This window comes from Ornithorhynchus anatinus, chromosome 2 (assembly GCF_004115215.2).
Source record: "Ornithorhynchus anatinus isolate Pmale09 chromosome 2, mOrnAna1.pri.v4, whole genome shotgun sequence".
Classification (NCBI taxonomy): Eukaryota; Metazoa; Chordata; class Mammalia; order Monotremata; family Ornithorhynchidae; genus Ornithorhynchus; species Ornithorhynchus anatinus.
The window spans coordinates 36,525,498-36,541,350 of NC_041729.1; the positions used below are offsets into that span (position 1 = coordinate 36,525,498).

At 47.4% G+C, this 15,853-nt stretch overlaps 1 protein-coding gene across 1 annotated transcript in view; it reads right to left on the bottom strand.

Moving 5' to 3' along the window:
• The window catches only part of LOC100081497 (myosin-16), a 59,961-nt gene that overhangs the window by 23,163 nt on the left and 20,945 nt on the right, over nt 1-15,853 (bottom strand). The window contains exons 14-25 of the mRNA XM_001511831.4: nt 15,337-15,463; nt 13,971-14,029; nt 13,168-13,255; nt 12,700-12,817; nt 12,278-12,398; nt 9,395-9,531; nt 7,603-7,684; nt 5,027-5,200; nt 4,253-4,480; nt 2,158-2,262; nt 769-855; nt 18-163 (exon numbers count right to left, since the gene is read on the bottom strand). Of these exons, the coding sequence (XP_001511881.2) occupies nt 18-163; nt 769-855; nt 2,158-2,262; nt 4,253-4,480; nt 5,027-5,200; nt 7,603-7,684; nt 9,395-9,531; nt 12,278-12,398; nt 12,700-12,817; nt 13,168-13,255; nt 13,971-14,029; nt 15,337-15,463 (1,472 nt within the window). The remainder of the gene's footprint in view (nt 1-17; nt 164-768; nt 856-2,157; nt 2,263-4,252; nt 4,481-5,026; nt 5,201-7,602; nt 7,685-9,394; nt 9,532-12,277; nt 12,399-12,699; nt 12,818-13,167; nt 13,256-13,970; nt 14,030-15,336; nt 15,464-15,853) is intronic.

Genomic DNA, 15,853 nt, shown 5'->3' on the forward strand with positions numbered 1-15,853 from the left:
CTACTTAAGACACATACTTCTTAACCACCTCCTCCAGATCTAATTTTGATCTTTCCATCTCATTGAGGTTGTCGATGGTCATCTTCAGGTCACTCTCGGCCTTCCGACGGGCTTTCTCCACCTCAGCCCGGATCTTCTTTTCTTGTTCCCAGTTGTCCTCCAACTAGAGAGAAACGAAGCATCCAGGAAGCAAGGGAGGGAAGTCAGGGATCGAAATAAAATGAAACTCTTGGCTAAGTACCTGAAGGGCTGCTCTTAAGGTATGACAAACGGGGGGTTAAGTTCAAGGCCCCGACTTTTGGGGCCATCCACCTTTTGGCCGATTGTCCTAACCATCTAACCCCCATTTTCCCAGTGTGAGGGTCATGGCTGCTGCTTGCCAAACACTTTTCTCCACCTGAGGGGAAGAATCACCAAGTGATTTCTCTTCCCTTGTTCCACCTCACCTCCTCCTTTCTTTCTGTTTTCCTCAAACCATCTCTGAGGAACGAAAGTTAGATGCTGACACTCTCCTCCACTTTTCTTCTCCTTTTCCTTTTTCTGGTTGCCTTGAATTTACAGCCGTGGAGGCACCAAAGAAGTCAATTTGACCGAGCCTCACACCTCCTTAGTGATGGCCCTACTTACAGATAATCAAATGAGGCCACAGAACCATAATGCAGTCCCTGGGAGGTAGTTCGAAGCACGTTCCCGCTTGTAGGAAGGCTCGTCAGACAGCAGTCAACTCAGCAGTTCAGTAAAGAAAACCCCAAAGTAACCAGCCCTTACCTCATGTATCTGAGTCCCAAGTTTGCTATTGTTCTTGGTTAGGTGGTTCACCTTGTCCTCCTCAGCTTGAAGGTCATCAAGAGTTTTCTGGAAAGTAAAGAGCACAGAGGATCGGAACCGTGTTAGAAGACAACCCGTTAGGGAGAAACGGGATCTCCCATAGGACCGCCAGAGGAACTTCAGTGCGGATTCTGGAGTGCTAATCCCAAGTGCTTTCCCCACTTCTGCTTAGATGATAAGATAATACTCTCCCATTAGAGCATTCGTTTAGTGATTGTTGTGGTTAAAACTTTCATAATGGCTAAACATTGCGGAAGGTTTCTCTGTCTCTTCTCTTATTTAGGCTGTGAGCTCCATAAGAGCAAGAAGCATTTCTTAGAACGAATGTTTAAGCTTCCCGGTTGCTAGAATAGTGCTTCGTACATCGTGTTTAATATTTGATGGTGATAACGATGCCGCCAAAAGCCCATTGGTTATCATTAGGTGGGCTTGAGCTGACAGGTATGTGCCACAAAGTCCTGGAGTCAGGAGGCGACTTGCCCACATTTGGGAACTAAAAGGTGGAGGTAAATTTGTGTTTATCTCTGGCAATCAAACAGTGGTATCTATTCAGCGCTTACTAGATGCAGAGCACTTGGGAAAGTACAACAGAATTAGCAGACATGTTCCCTGCCCATAATGAGCTAACAGTCTAGAGTGGGGACACAGACACAAACATGAATAAAAGAAAATAATATAATTTAAAGAAGCACGGCTTCATTCATCATTCTCATTATCGGTATTAACCGAGCACTTACTAGGCAGTAAGCTCGTTGTGGGCAGGGACTGTGTCCCTTTTGTGTTGTAATGTCCTCTTCCAAGTGCTCAGTACAGTGTTCTGAACGCAGTAAGCGTTCAATAAATACGACCGACTGGTTGATTGAAGAGTACTACGTAACTTCGTGATTTCTCTCAGTGGCAGTAAAAGAAACAGTCCCTGCTTTCAAGAAGTATACAATCTAACTCAGATCAAGAAAGCCCAAGAGGGCCCCACGGAAACTGCTAGGATATTGGCATAGGTTGGCCAACACAGATTTTATTATCGTTCTGGTGTGGTCCCCTGTAAATCCATGAAAGAGCATGTGCCCGGGGGGTCAGACCTGGGTTCTGATCCTGGCTCTACCACTTGCCTACCGTGTGACCTTAACTAGGTCACTAAACTTCTCTTCGCCTCAGTCTCTTCATCTTAAAATGGGGAATGCCCAGAGACCGTGAGTCCTACGTGGGATAGGAACCGTGTCTGATCTTCATATGTTGCATCTAATCCGATGCCTCATTCAGTGACAGAGCGGGAGTCTAACCCATAACCCAGTATTCAAAGAAGAAAGAGAACCGAGCTCCTAGGTCTACCTGGTGAAGCTCATCCAAGGCCCGCTTCTCCTTCTGGAGCTTGGTGATGGAGTCGTCGCGCAAGGAGAGGTCGCCACTCAAGGTACGCACTTTGTGATCCAGTGCCTGCAGAGTGGGAAGAGAAAACCACGCTGGCATTATGATAGGAATGTTTCCAGTTCATCACGTAAAGAGGCGTAGACCACTCTTCTGTCACTTGGGAGCTCTTGGGCTCAGGCAGGGAGTTGAACAGCTTTATCTTTCACCGAAAACCTCAGTAGGTCAACTGTATTTATTGAGTGCTTACTGTGTGCAGAGCGCTGTACTAAGCGCTTGGAAGAGCACGGTATAACAATAAACAGACACATCCCCTGCCCACAGCGAGCTTAGAGTCTAAAGGGACAAGCTTACAATTTAGAGGGATTTTTCTCTCACACGGGGATGTAGAGGTGAGAGACTGCAGAGTGCTAGACTTGCCGATCGAAGGTTTGGAAAGGCCCCACAAGTCCCCGGGTGAATGGACCCGCTCCTAGAGAAACCTCTTTCTCAGGAGGACACTAAGAACATTTTTGCGACGGGACAGGATGTAGATACCTAATCTAGGTATCTAGAGAAGCGGCGTGGCTCAGTGGCAAGAGCACACGCTTGGGAGTCAGAGGACATAGGTTCTAATCCCGCCTCTGCCACTCGTCTGCTGTGTGAGCTTGGGCAAGCCGCTTAACTTCTCTGTGCCTCAGTTACCTCACCTGTAAACTGGAGATTTAGACTGTGAGCCCCACGTGGGACAACCTGCTTACCCCAGAGCTTGACACATAGTAAACGCTTAACAAATTCCATAATCATTGCTTACTATTATTATTAGGAAGCAGTATGGCCTAGTGGAAAGAGCATGGGCCTGGGAGTCAGAGGACCTGGGTTCATTCATTCATTCAATAGTATTTGAGCGCTTACTTTGTGCAGAGCACTGTACTAAGCGCTTGGAATGTACAAATCGGTAACAGATAGAGACAGTCCCTGCCCTTTGACGGGCTGACAGTCTAATCGGGGGAGCCGGGCAGACAAGAACAATGGCAATAAATAGAATCGAGGGGAAGAACATCCCATTAAAACAATAGCAAATAAATAGAATCAGGGTGATGTACATCTCATTAACAAAACAAATAGGGTAATGAAACATATACAGTTGAGCGGACGTGTACAGTGCTGAGGGGAGGGGAAGGGAGAGGGGGAGGAGCAGAGGGAAAGGGGGGAGAAGAGGGTTTAGCTGCAGAGAGGTGAAGGGGGGGTGTAGAGGGAGCAGAGGGAAAAGGGGAGCTCAGCCTGGGAAGGCCTCTTGGAGGTGAGTTTTAAGTAGGGTTTTGAAGAGGGGAAGAGAAAGTTTGGCGGAAGTGAGGAGGGAGGGCATTCAAGGACCGCGGGAGGACGTGGCCCAGGGGTCGGCGGCGGGATAGGAGAGAAGGGGGGACGGTGAGGAGGTGGGCGGCAGAGGAGCCGAGCGTGTGGGGTTGGGTGGGCGGGGTGGGTTCTAATCCCAGCCCTCCCACATCTGCTGTGTGACCTTGGGCAATTCACTTAACTTATCCCTGACTCTGTTACCTCATTTGTAAAATGGGGATTAAAAAGGTGAGCCCCATAGGGACATGGACTGTGTCCATCCTGATTATCTGGTTTCTACGCTGGCACTTAATACAGTGTCTGGCACATGTGGAGTGCTGAACAAATACTACTAAAAAAAAAAAATGGGAATTTGGGGAAGGAAGAAAACTGCAGCAGAGAAAAAAGGTTGAAAAAACTAATGGTTGAAAAACCAGATGGTGGGATTCCTTAGCGTGAAAAGGAAGCTCCTCTTACTCAGAGGGGACAGTGGGGAAGGTGGCCTCGGCATAAGACATATGGAACTGCAGTTGTAATGAGGGGATCCTGGTCAGATGGATGAAGCAAGAGCCAAGAGCTTAAGGCCTTTGCCCATATGCTTCCACATAGTTACTCTTAATCAATTTGAAATTTAGCATGAATGGGAATTTGGAAACGATGCCTCCTGTCAAGCTTCGTCGGAGGGTTCGCGAAGCTGTCTGCATCAAGGGCAGCAGCTCCTTACACTAGGGATGCTCTGTACCTGTTTCTCCTTTTCTGTCTTAGCCAAGGTCGTTTCCAGGCCTTCCAGATCCCGCTTCAGGTCACTCATCTCCCCTTCCAGTCTGCGCTTCGTAGCGCTCAAGGAGGCCGCGGTGCCCTCTTCTTCCTCCAGCCGCTCCCTCATGTCGCAGAGCTGGCTCTCCAACTCCATCTTGGTCTTCATCAACTGGGTCAGGCGCTCTTCCGCATCCGACAGGTTCTCTTGTTCCTAGGGGGCGGGAGGGCACACGGTGAAGGGGAGGTGGCCTCGGTTCTCCCTCTTTGGGAGTCACTCAGAGGATCACTAAGATGGTGGGGGAGAGGGAGTGTGATAACCTCTTCGACCCGATACCGTGACGTATAAGAGGACCAATGTCCTGCGGTAAATGTGGATTCCCTGATTCTTGAGTCAAGTGCAAAGTAGTAAAAGATGAGGCAGAAGGCAGCAGAATCCATTTTTTTTTCATTTTTTATGGGAACAGAGGGTTCAGTCAGCATCACCCTGCACCATATCTCGGGAAGGGCTGGCTGGTAACACCCCCGACGGTGTCATTGCAATAGAGCCAAAGACCTGCCCATTAATCTGATTTGCTTTATCCTTCATATATCTGCCTACGTTTTGCTTCTTGGAAAAGCTCGCTCTTTCCCAGTCTCTATCCCTCCTTCTTCTGAATGACCCATTATCTGCCACGAGCAGGGCCCTAGGAGGTAGAACGCCTGGAGATTCACTCCCTCTCCCCCTCTCCCCGGCCCCCCCGGGTATTGAAGTAAGTACAGCCTGAAGCTGGATGGTCAGGTCATTCTTCTCCTGGCCGAGGGTAGCTGATTTTTCCTCCAGTTCCTTGATGCGGTTGATCAGCTCCTGTGTCTTGGCCATCGCATTCCTCAACTCTTCTTCCTTTGCTTTCATCTCTTCTTCCTGCCTGGCCACATTCAGGAGGGGCTTCACCTGTGGGACAAGCAAGGCGAGGATTAGAACCGGGTTTTCTTCCTAAGTGGGTATACTGGGGGGGAAGGGGATCCTACTTTGTCCCCCCCCTGCTCAATTCACAGATATCACTCTCTGACAAACAGCTGGAATAGCCTGATTCTTAGCCCTTAGTCATTTGAGCAGAAAGAGATTCATAAGGGTGGCCTGACTCGATGATCTCCGGGGCTCAAACCACTTCTAGAGCCCTGTATAGATTGGAGGGGGGGGCTACGTTTTGGGGGCTCTTTAGGCCTCCTCTTGGTTGGCATGAGCCAGGGGGACCCACTGTAGTGCTGTCATGAACAGCATACAGAAGTGCCCACCCTTGGATGACGTGTGCAGTCTCGTCCTCTCTATCGGCGGTTGAACTGGACTAGGCTCCGGATTATTGGTCCTACCAGGGCTCAAACGTTCCCTAATTTACCCAGAACCCCAGCAGAGATGCATTTCACATCCAGACATGTCCTGTTTCTCCGGGGAGCTCTCGGCCCTTTTTCAGGGTTGAACTTCAAGTTAAAAAACAAAAAAGTCAAGGAAAAGTAATGCCAAGTTTAGGTTCGAGACACATAGAGGGTGTCCCACGCCTGCATTTGTGAGTTCAAATTGTGTTCAGACGACCCACATTTGAGACGATTGGCATTTTGAAGGTCTGGCCCCTCTGTACACGTCTACAATTTTCTTGATTTCTGGTTTTTATGCGTTTCACAGAATGGGGATTTGTAGTTTAGAGAAAGAGGATATTCTCTCTGTAAAAGCTACAGTGAGAAGCAAATGTAATTTGCAGGTTCAGTCAGACACCTCTGCTGTACTTCTTTTCCTTGATGGATGCTGTTCTACATTGGGTCCCTGCGCAAAAATCTCAATTTTATAACCATTTCGCTTATAGCTGGCTATTCAAAAAGCTATCCTTACGCTGGGTTTGGGAACTGGAAAACTGGAAAGATATACCATTCATCCTGCCTTTTTTTCCTGCTCATGAGGAACACGACACATTCCCTGTACGGGGCAACTCATCCTTTCCTTCCCAAGTGTTAAGGCTATGGGCTGGGTAGGTAGGTACTCTAGACTGTAAGCTCATTGTAGGCAGGGAATGTGATCGTTTATTCTTGTATTGTACTCTTCCAAGCATTTAGTACAGTGCTCTGCACACATTAAGTGCGCAATAAATACGATTGAATGAATGAAAGTAGCAGAATCTTCCCATGACCAGACCGAAAGGAGCCACACTCATAACCAACTTTCTCAAGCCTCAACTCCCAAGCACTCAGAAGAGCTGGGCTGGGCCCCAGGATGTGCTTTTCTTTTCTTTTTTTTTTTTAACGGTATGTGTTAAGTGCTTACTACATGCCAGGGACTGTACTAGACACAAGAGCATCCGGACACAGTCCCTGTCCCACACAGGGCTCAAGTCTTAATCATTCATTCAATCGTATTTAATGAGTGCTTACTGTGTGCAGAGCACTGCAATGTACAACTCGGCAACAGATGGAGACATTCCCTGCCCAACAATGGGCTCACAGTCTAAGTGCTTAGTACAGTGCTCTGCACACAGTAAGCGCTCAATAAATACGATTGAATGAATAAAAGGGGGAGACAGATGGCAAAACAAAACAAGTAGGCAACAATGCCATCGAAATAGATAGAATCATATATATATATAAATCATTAATAAAATAATAATAATGTCGGTATTTGTTAAGCGCTTACTATGTGCAGAGCATTGTTCTAAGCGCTGGGATAGACACAGGGTAATCAGGTTGTCCCACGTGAGGCTCACAGTCTTAATCCCCATTTGACAGATGAGGGAACTGAGGCATAGAGAAGTTAAGTGACTTGCCCAGAGTCACACAACTGACAAGTGGCAGAGCTGGGATTCGAACCCATGAACTCTGACTCCCAAGCCCGGGCTCTTTCCACTGAGCCACGCTGCTTAGTATATGCAGATATGCACAAGCGCTGTGGGGAGGGGAAGAGGGTAGAGCAGAGGGAGGGAGTAGGGGGAACGGGGAGGGGAAGGGGGCAGAGGGAAAGGGAGGGCTCAGTGTGGGAAGGCCTCCCGGAGGAGGTGAGCTCTCAGTAGGCCTTTGAAGAGGGGAAGAGAGTTAGTTTGGCGGATGTGAGGAGGGAGGGCGTTCCAGGTCAGTGGTAGGATGTGGGCCAGGGGTCGATGGGGGGACAGGTGAGAACGAGGCACAGTGAGGAGGTGAGCGGCAGAGGAGCGGCACGGGGCGGGCTGTGTTATACAGATGAGGAACGGGCACAGAGCAGTGAAGTGACCTGACCGAGGTCTCACAGCAGACGAGTGGCAGAGTCAGGATCAGAAGCCAGGTCGTCTGACTCCCAGGCCTGTGCTCTTTCCGCTGGGCTACGCTGATTCTCACCTTGTTATAGAGTTTCCACCAGCCCCAGTACCGCAGTTGCAGGAACTTGCGAACATTCCGCTGAATGACTGTCAGGCCGATTCTACCATGAAATCAAAGACATTGCGTGGGTTAGGAAGAGGCGGCAGGGCCCGCCGGGCAAAAAAGAGGGGAGGGAGGTGGAGGAAAGAAGGTGCGGGAAACAGCCTTCCATTGCCCAGACACGAAAACACAGACCGGGGACTCGACGTTTCTCCTTGTCTGGTCTCAGAGCTCTAAGCGATGAGTCTAGTGAGACGGAGGGAGAAAACAGTCCATCAGTGGAAATTTAGTGCTTACCCGGGGCAGAATGTTTGGGAGAGTACAATTCAATAGACTAGGTAGATATGACCCTCCTCCTTAAGAAGCTTAAATTGTAGAAGGATCAGGCTACCAACGGAAAAAAAACACAGTTACCAGGTATTTGTTGAGTGCTTACTGTGCGCAGAACACTCTACTAAACACTTAATGGCACAGTGACAGCGAAAACAAAATGAACATTCCTAGACAGCTCCGAGTTAATGATGAGACTGGCGGCTTAATCTGTGGGGAGACCCTGACTAACGGCTCCACTTGCTTCTTCACTCGCCTCGGATGTTTGGAATCAGTATTCAGGAAATCTTGAAGGAAGCAGAGTCAGTTTCACAGTGGTGTGGTCCTGCCTAGTGAAGCACTAGCCACAGAGTTCGACTGGTATCCAATTTTACTAGTAAATAATACCTTCAGATTGTGCAGCGCTTGTTTTTCCCAAATGCTTTCACGTTAACGATCTCGCTTTATCATCACCACATCCGTGAGAGGCAGGAAGAGGCAAATAGCGTTAGCCCCATTTTACAGATGAGGAAACGAGTAGAGAGGTTAAGTATTCCGATGAATGTTCCATTTAGATAATGGTATTATTCAAATAATGGATTTATTAATTCCAATTAAATATTCCAATGAATATTTGATCCTATCTGCCGGCAGGATCAAAACCTAAAACACTCAGCTCCAGAACCAGAGGTGTCTTTCCGCGGGCCGTGCTGGCTATAAATAGTTTCAGAATGCGGGCCCCTTCAAGGGAAGTGGAATACAAGAATTAATACTGTTTAGGAAGGAAAAAAACAAATAAGGACTCAGTGGTTGCTGGGTAAAGAATCGCTCTCCAATAGGTGTCCACAATTTTTCCCCATTGCAGCCACCCTGCCCCACGATCCATTCTCTTCATTTCAACCTGAGAAGCGGCACAGCCTAATGGATAGAGCACGGGCATGGAAGTCAGAGGGCCCTGGGTTCTAATCTCAGCTCCGCCACTTGTCTGCTGTGTGACCTTGGACAAGTCACTTAACTTCTCTGGGCCTCAGTTCCCTCATCTGTAAAAAAGGGATTAAGACCGTAAGCCCCACGTGGGACATGGGCTGTGTCCGACCTGATTAGCTTGTACCTACCCCACTGCTTAGTAACGGCGCCGGGCACGTAGTAAGGGCTTAACTAATAGCGTTAAAAAATCCCCAGTTCTATTTCCCTGTTCCATTTTCCCTTCAGTCAGAACACTGCTCATCTTTATCTCAACGTGAGGGGGATGGCTGGCAGAAATGAATAGGTTTGGCAGCACCCACACTGCCCAGGATGAGCTAGCCTGAAAGGTTGCCAGTTGGTGTTTAGGACTGGGAAAAATGTTTGAAATCCAGCTTCTAATTTTTTATTCCTCTACAGGAAATGAAGATGGAACGATCATGGATGCCTAAGTAGGAAATGAATGATGTCTTTCCTTCTAGGTTTATTTTTCAAATACCTCATATCTAGCATCTTCTTGAATTCAATCCTCGCCAGGTAACCCCGAAGTTGGCACTGCAACATGATCATAATCTTTGACAGACGGTCGTCTCGCATATCTTCAAGCTTGGCCAAGACTCCAGCCCGGAAGAACACCTGAGGACACCACCACAGAAAATCAAATTCCAGTATAACATCACCACTTTGAAACCAGCCCTTTGGGTAATTTTCTATCCGTCATTCGTATTTATTAAGCACCTGCCTGGTGCAATACACTGTGCTAAATGCTTGGGAAAATACGACACAGTTAGTAGGCATGATCCCAGCCTTCGAGGGGAAAATGGACAAAAATGATTAACACATGGGTTGGGGGAAGGAGACTTGATAATAAGGAGTGGTACAAATGTGTCAGAGTAATTAACTATTCCAATGAATATACACATATACGTAAACGCCGAGGATGAGATTGAAATACCTAAGGGTGGCTTTTGGGTTGATGTGACAACAAGCATGATGACAGTTAATTGGGGATGGCTTTCTGGAGGATGTTCTAAAAAATTCCCCCAAACTGGCACTGTGCATACCAGGAAATTACCAGCAGCAAGATCTGAGTCTGATTGAGGGAGCAGCCAGGGAAAGGAGAGAGGGGATGAGAAAGCAGTCTGGAGACGGAGTTGCTCCCTAATGACTCAAACGTCTCTAGGGTTTGGACTAACCAAATAGAGAAAGCTCAAAGCCCTTTCCTTAGGCAGGCAGGTGTCTCCTTTCTGAACAGCTGCTTGAAACCATGTTTCATTCACATCTCTGGTTTTTTGTCTTGGTCAATACCATTACCATTGATAAGTCATAGAAATGCTGCGTGTGAAATTCTCATAGCAACTGTAGTCTTGATTGAGCACTAGTAGGTTGACTGAACCATCTTTTTTTCCTCAGGACGACTCTAGGTCTTTGTAGGTGCACCCACTTAATTTTAGGGACGCAGCAAGGCCTTTTGGAAAATGCACAGGTCTGGAAGTCAGAAAGTCCTGGATTCTAATTCCAGCTCCACCACTTGTCTGCTGTGTGACCTTGGGCAAGTCAGTTAAGTTCTCTGTGCCTCAATTTCTTCATCTGTAAAATGGGGATTAAATGCCTGTTTTCCCTCCTACTTACTGTGGGCCCGGCCATAGTAAGTGCTTACCAAGTACCATAAAATGAATGAGAAAAATCTCCAAACAGACCAGCACTGAGGCGATCCCTATCGGTCTTAACTTGGATCGGTCCCAGCTGCTCTACCTCTCTTTAAATGTTTGTCTTACTCAGCCAGACTGGAGCAAACCCATGAAGGTCCCACTCCATTCTGGGATAATAAGAATATTTCAGAAGGCTAAGGGAGTTGAGCTTCATCTCTCCCCCATGTTCCCCCAACCCACCCCTCCCAACTTATCCAGGGGTTGCCAATTGGGAAAAAGTACACAGATTTGGATTGGTATCTCCATGTTGCGGTTTTTGATACAAAGAGTACTGTCATCTGACATGTAAGAGCGTGTCCCTGGGAATATACTTCAACACCTCTTAAGTACTTGGCATCGCTTAAGTACTCGGGTACTTGATCCCTCTCCCCTCCCCATCCGGTAGCATTTACAAATAGATCTTTAAACTCTCGAGGGAAGTCATTCTGTCTACTAACTCTGTTGTACTCTTCCAAGTGCTCAGTACGGTGCTCTGCAAAGAATCCTCAATAAATACGAGCTAAGGGAGGGAGGGTGGCTCAAGAAAGTAGTAGAGGCTGCGGACAGGATACAGCTAATTTCAATTTCGCACACTAATGAGGGAAGAAGGAATATGGATAATACATGACAAATGGAGGTGGTGGAGGAGCTACCATCTGGGGAGAGAGGAAAGGGGGCTGGGGATTTGTCGGAATGATGCGGAGAAGCATCCCTCTGGCTCTGGAGCCTGGAGAGAGCTATTGCTGCGGATTAAAGTTGCTACAGTGTAGTAGATGATCAGCAGGAGACAGGCTGGGGGAAACTTAGAAATCTCCTGGAGACAATCCACAAGGGGTATAATTCATTTGCAGATAATTGAGAGTGGGCTCTAAATAATGCCATCACAAAAACAGGCTCCTACAGTGTCCACATAACATGGAGGTAGGAAAAGCAGTGCATCACCAATTAAATAAAAGGACAATTCACTTGGGCTGGATGATCATATAGTTGGCAGGCTAACAGATAAGGACCCATCGTGCGCACTGGATGGGGAGCACTGTACTCTTAATAATAACAATAATAATTATTACAGTATTTGTTAAGTGCTTACTATGTGCCAGGTACTGTTCTAAGCTTTGGGGTAGATTTGTACAAGGTAATTGGGCTGTCCCATGTGGGGCTGACAGTCTTTATCCCCATTTTGCGGATGAGGTAACTGAGGCACAGAGGAGTGAAGTGGCTTGCCCAGGGTCACACAGCAGACAAGTGGCGGAGCCGGGATTAGAACCCACGTCCTCTGACTCCCAAGCCCGGGATCTGGCCACTGAGTGCGGCCGCCCTGTCAGATTCCCCAGATGAAGAGATAGCTAGGATAGAGAGCAAGAACAACCCGAGTGCTCGTGAGTCAGCATCAGGTGGTAAACCTTCCTCTGAGTCAGTCCTGAGTCAGTGATGTGGGCTGAAGGCCCCGGGCCTTAGAGCTGTGGGTGGTTTGGGATGAAAAGTAGAACTGTGGTCTTCATGACCCTTCAGTCTTCCACCCACGTATGCTAATTCCACTGCCCTGGGCCGGATTCTATGCTCTTCATATAGGTTTTCTTTCTTTCTTAGATGCACAGAGCACTTTTCCTTCCAAGGGCTTGAAGTCAGTGTCCGAAGCTATCAAATTAGATGGCTGAATGGTGACGTAAAACGCAGGTTGAGAGGAATACCTTGGTGTGTCCGATTTTGTATTCATTCACATCTAGTTCGATAGAGCCAAGCAGCAGTTCTGAGGCCTTCTTGTTGTCCACAAATCCCTGTGGGATCACGCTGGGGTTCAACACTTGGTATCTAAACAGAGGAAAAGGCATGCAGAATGACGGGTTTGCTTTATGGCTGCAAGGTTGAGTGCCAGGTACTATTTAAAAATTGTCCTTGTTTGCCTTTAAACTCTGTGGAGAATCAGGCTTTTCCAGCGTGGGTCCCTACCGGAGAAAATATACGGGAAAAGGCAGAAGAGAGATTTGCCACCTGGTATCCCACTGTTGCTGAGGGGCATAGTAGGGGGTGGGGAGGAGAGGAAAGGACAGAGAGACTTTTTACGATGAGCCCATAAATCGAGTGCAGGGTTATCACAGCTGGAGATGTTCACCTCTGTTTGAATTCAGGATACTGCAGCCTGTTGGGGAAGCCCTTCCTGCAAATACGGATGCCTTCGAGGACGCCGTTACACGCCAACTGGTGCATGATCAGATGAGCATCCACCACCCCTGCCAATGCAAAGGAGACAGATCAGCACACCCTCCCGCAGGTGCTCACAAAGGCAGGCCACAGAAGGTCACTAAGAGGCCAGCCGCTGCCCAACAAGCTGATTGTGGCTGAGCCTTAACATACTGCAGAAGGGAAGAACATCTCGAGTGTCCAAGAGATAGTGGAGGAGTCGGGGAAGGCTCCTGAGAGAATCTGTGGAGTCTCTCTTCTAGATTTTTCAAAGAAAGGAACAGACGGCAACTTGTTTGGGATGATTTGAGCATCCTCCCGCCTGGAGGCGGGGTGCTGGACCTATGAGCCCTTGAGACTCCATTTAAGCCCATGAGCTTGTCTCTCCCCCGATACCTACCAGACTGCTTGAACTCATTGGGGACAATGCATCGGACAAAGTGGGGGGCGGTGCTGTGCAGTGTGGCCATCAATTTGTTCAGCTGCTCCTGAGGGTGGAGGAGAAATGAAACGAGTGAGATAAACTAAAGGGATTAGATCCCAGGGATTCAGGCCGTCCAACCTCTGAATCAGTAGCGCAGAAGGGAATGAGATTCAAGTTCCTGAACCCCAGTCCTGGAATGGCTCAATCAAAGAGGGGACTAGCCAGACAGGTTTTGGGGATCTACTCCAAGATCGGGGATAGGGCACGGTCAAGTTTTCAAGTGGAAAAAATTAAAGTAGCCCAACCCGTGATATGCCACAGTTTCCTCATTTTACACCACAGTTATACTCCCTTCCCTGGAGGGGGTGGGGAGAACATACCTACACATGCAATCAAACACAGACACACACACGGGGGTGGGGAGAGAGAGAGAGAAATATACACATAGAGATTGTTGGTAACTCACACTGACTACTGAGGAAAAGAAATATCTGAAACATCGAGAAAGATTGTTGGTAACTCACACTGACTACTGAGGAAAAGAAATATCTGATGCAAATATAAAGAGCTTTGTGCTAGCTCAGAAAATCCATCAGTCTACTTAAGAGACTGAGCTCTTGAGATCCCCACACACATTCTCAGGGCTGCAGCTTGAAGTAAAAGCAGTACACTGGAAATTAAAAGGTGGATTCTACGCTCAGCAATCCCCACGCTACCACTGCGGGTGACAAGAACTGATAAAGATTGCTCAGGGTGGATTTGGAGTAGTAATGACTTACCCTGTAGAAGTTGGAGACAGTCATGAAGGAAGATCCTCTTTTCTGTTTCTTGCTCCCAGCTAAGATAGTAAAATAAGTCACATTATTTTACATCATCCTCAAGGGCCTTAAAGACATTAGATACTCTGAGTTCTTGGCCCCGACGAGCCTATCCTTGGTTCTGGCCTTAGTGTGGCAACTCTATCCCCGCTCACCAGGGAGATTCAAAGTCCTAACCTCAGTGTTTGGCCAAGGGGAAAATAAGAATAATAATAATTGTGGTATTTGTTAAGTGCTTACTATGAGCCAGTTACTGTACTAAGCGCTGGGGTATATAAAGCAAATGGGGTTGGACACAGTCCCTGTCCCACGTGGGGCTCAGCCTCAATCCCCATTTTACAGATGAAATAAATGAGGCATAGAGAAGTGAAGTGACTTGCCCAAGGTCACACAGCAAGCAAGTGGTGGATCTGGGATTAAAACCCATGACCTTCTGGCTTGCAGGCCTGGGCTCTATCCACTAAACCATAAACTGAGTGTCACCTGCCGGGCTTTTAAAAAAGAAAACAATTTGTATTTATCCTCTCAAGCTTTTGCATGTGGTGGCTTGAAGATTTTCAACCATCGCAGTTTTTCCGTTTAATGGCAAGCCGTTTCATTCACCCGTGAAGGACTCAGATAGTTCTGACTGGAAAGGAAACGATCGAACGGGAGAGCAATTCATTCTGGACACTAAGTCCCTGACAACGGCCTAGTTCTCAGAAGCCAAGGCTACTTTGCTTCCAGCAGGAGGGAATTCTCATTCTCAGCCTTGCGGTGTGTGTCTCTTCCTAGCAGTTCCTTCCAGTCAGCTTTGTTCAGAGGGAGCCAATTTTCTCAGTGCTCAGAAGAGCTGCCTGATTTTGGCAGATACATCTGGCTCCTCTCTCAGTTAAAAAGGAACACTTAGAACAGTGATTGGCACACAGTAAGCGTTTAACAAATGCCACAATTATTAGTATTAGCATTATTATTATAGTTTATCCTACAACTTCATCTGTGCATTTAGCCGTTGTTCAGTGGGTACATCTAGCTTCTGCTCTTCCTAAATAGTGTGACTGCTGGAGGGGAAAGAAAGGGAAGGAGAAGTCATCAGTCATCGGTATTCTCTGCGTGCAGAACACCGTACTAAGTGCTTGGGAGAGAGAAGTAACAGAGTACGAAGAGAAGAAAGGCGGATGGAGAGATGATCAGATGGAAGATCCAACAGGTTGAATTTGGAGAGATTGTCAGATCTGAATTATGAGACACACCTTCTTTGGATAAGCAACAGAGATTTGGTGTCCTTGACTTTTGACCAAAATCCTAATCATGGACTGAGATATTGCCATGGATGGATCTGCTGTACCTGCAGCCTCTTCTTCTTTGAAAAGGACGCCAAGGAGGCCCAGACTGGATTTCTGGAACAAGCCCACCACTGTTTCATTGAGTGGGTCCTTATTTTTCTCCAGCCAGCCAGTGATGTTGTAACCCACCTAGAGAAGACAAAACCCATCACTCTGAATGACCCGCAAGAAACATTTCTCTCGATTTGCAAATCAAACAGGTTCTCCCTCCTAACAACAGAGAAGGTGTTTGAATGACAAATTCTCTGCCACCTAGGTTCGGTGCTTAAACAAGGGCCGAGAAAAAACCCCTCTATGCTTTACTTGCCTTTCGCTGTGAATATCAGATAAGTTGGGTCGTATTTATCCCCAGAAGTACTGAATAACCATCAGGATGAAACAATGAGAAGTAATCAATCATCGGTATTTAGTGTTTACTGTGTGCATATCACTATACTAAGTGCTTGGGAAAGTACAACCCAAGAGAGTTGGGAGACATGATCTCTGCCCACAAGGAGTTTAATCTAGAATAGAGTAGAA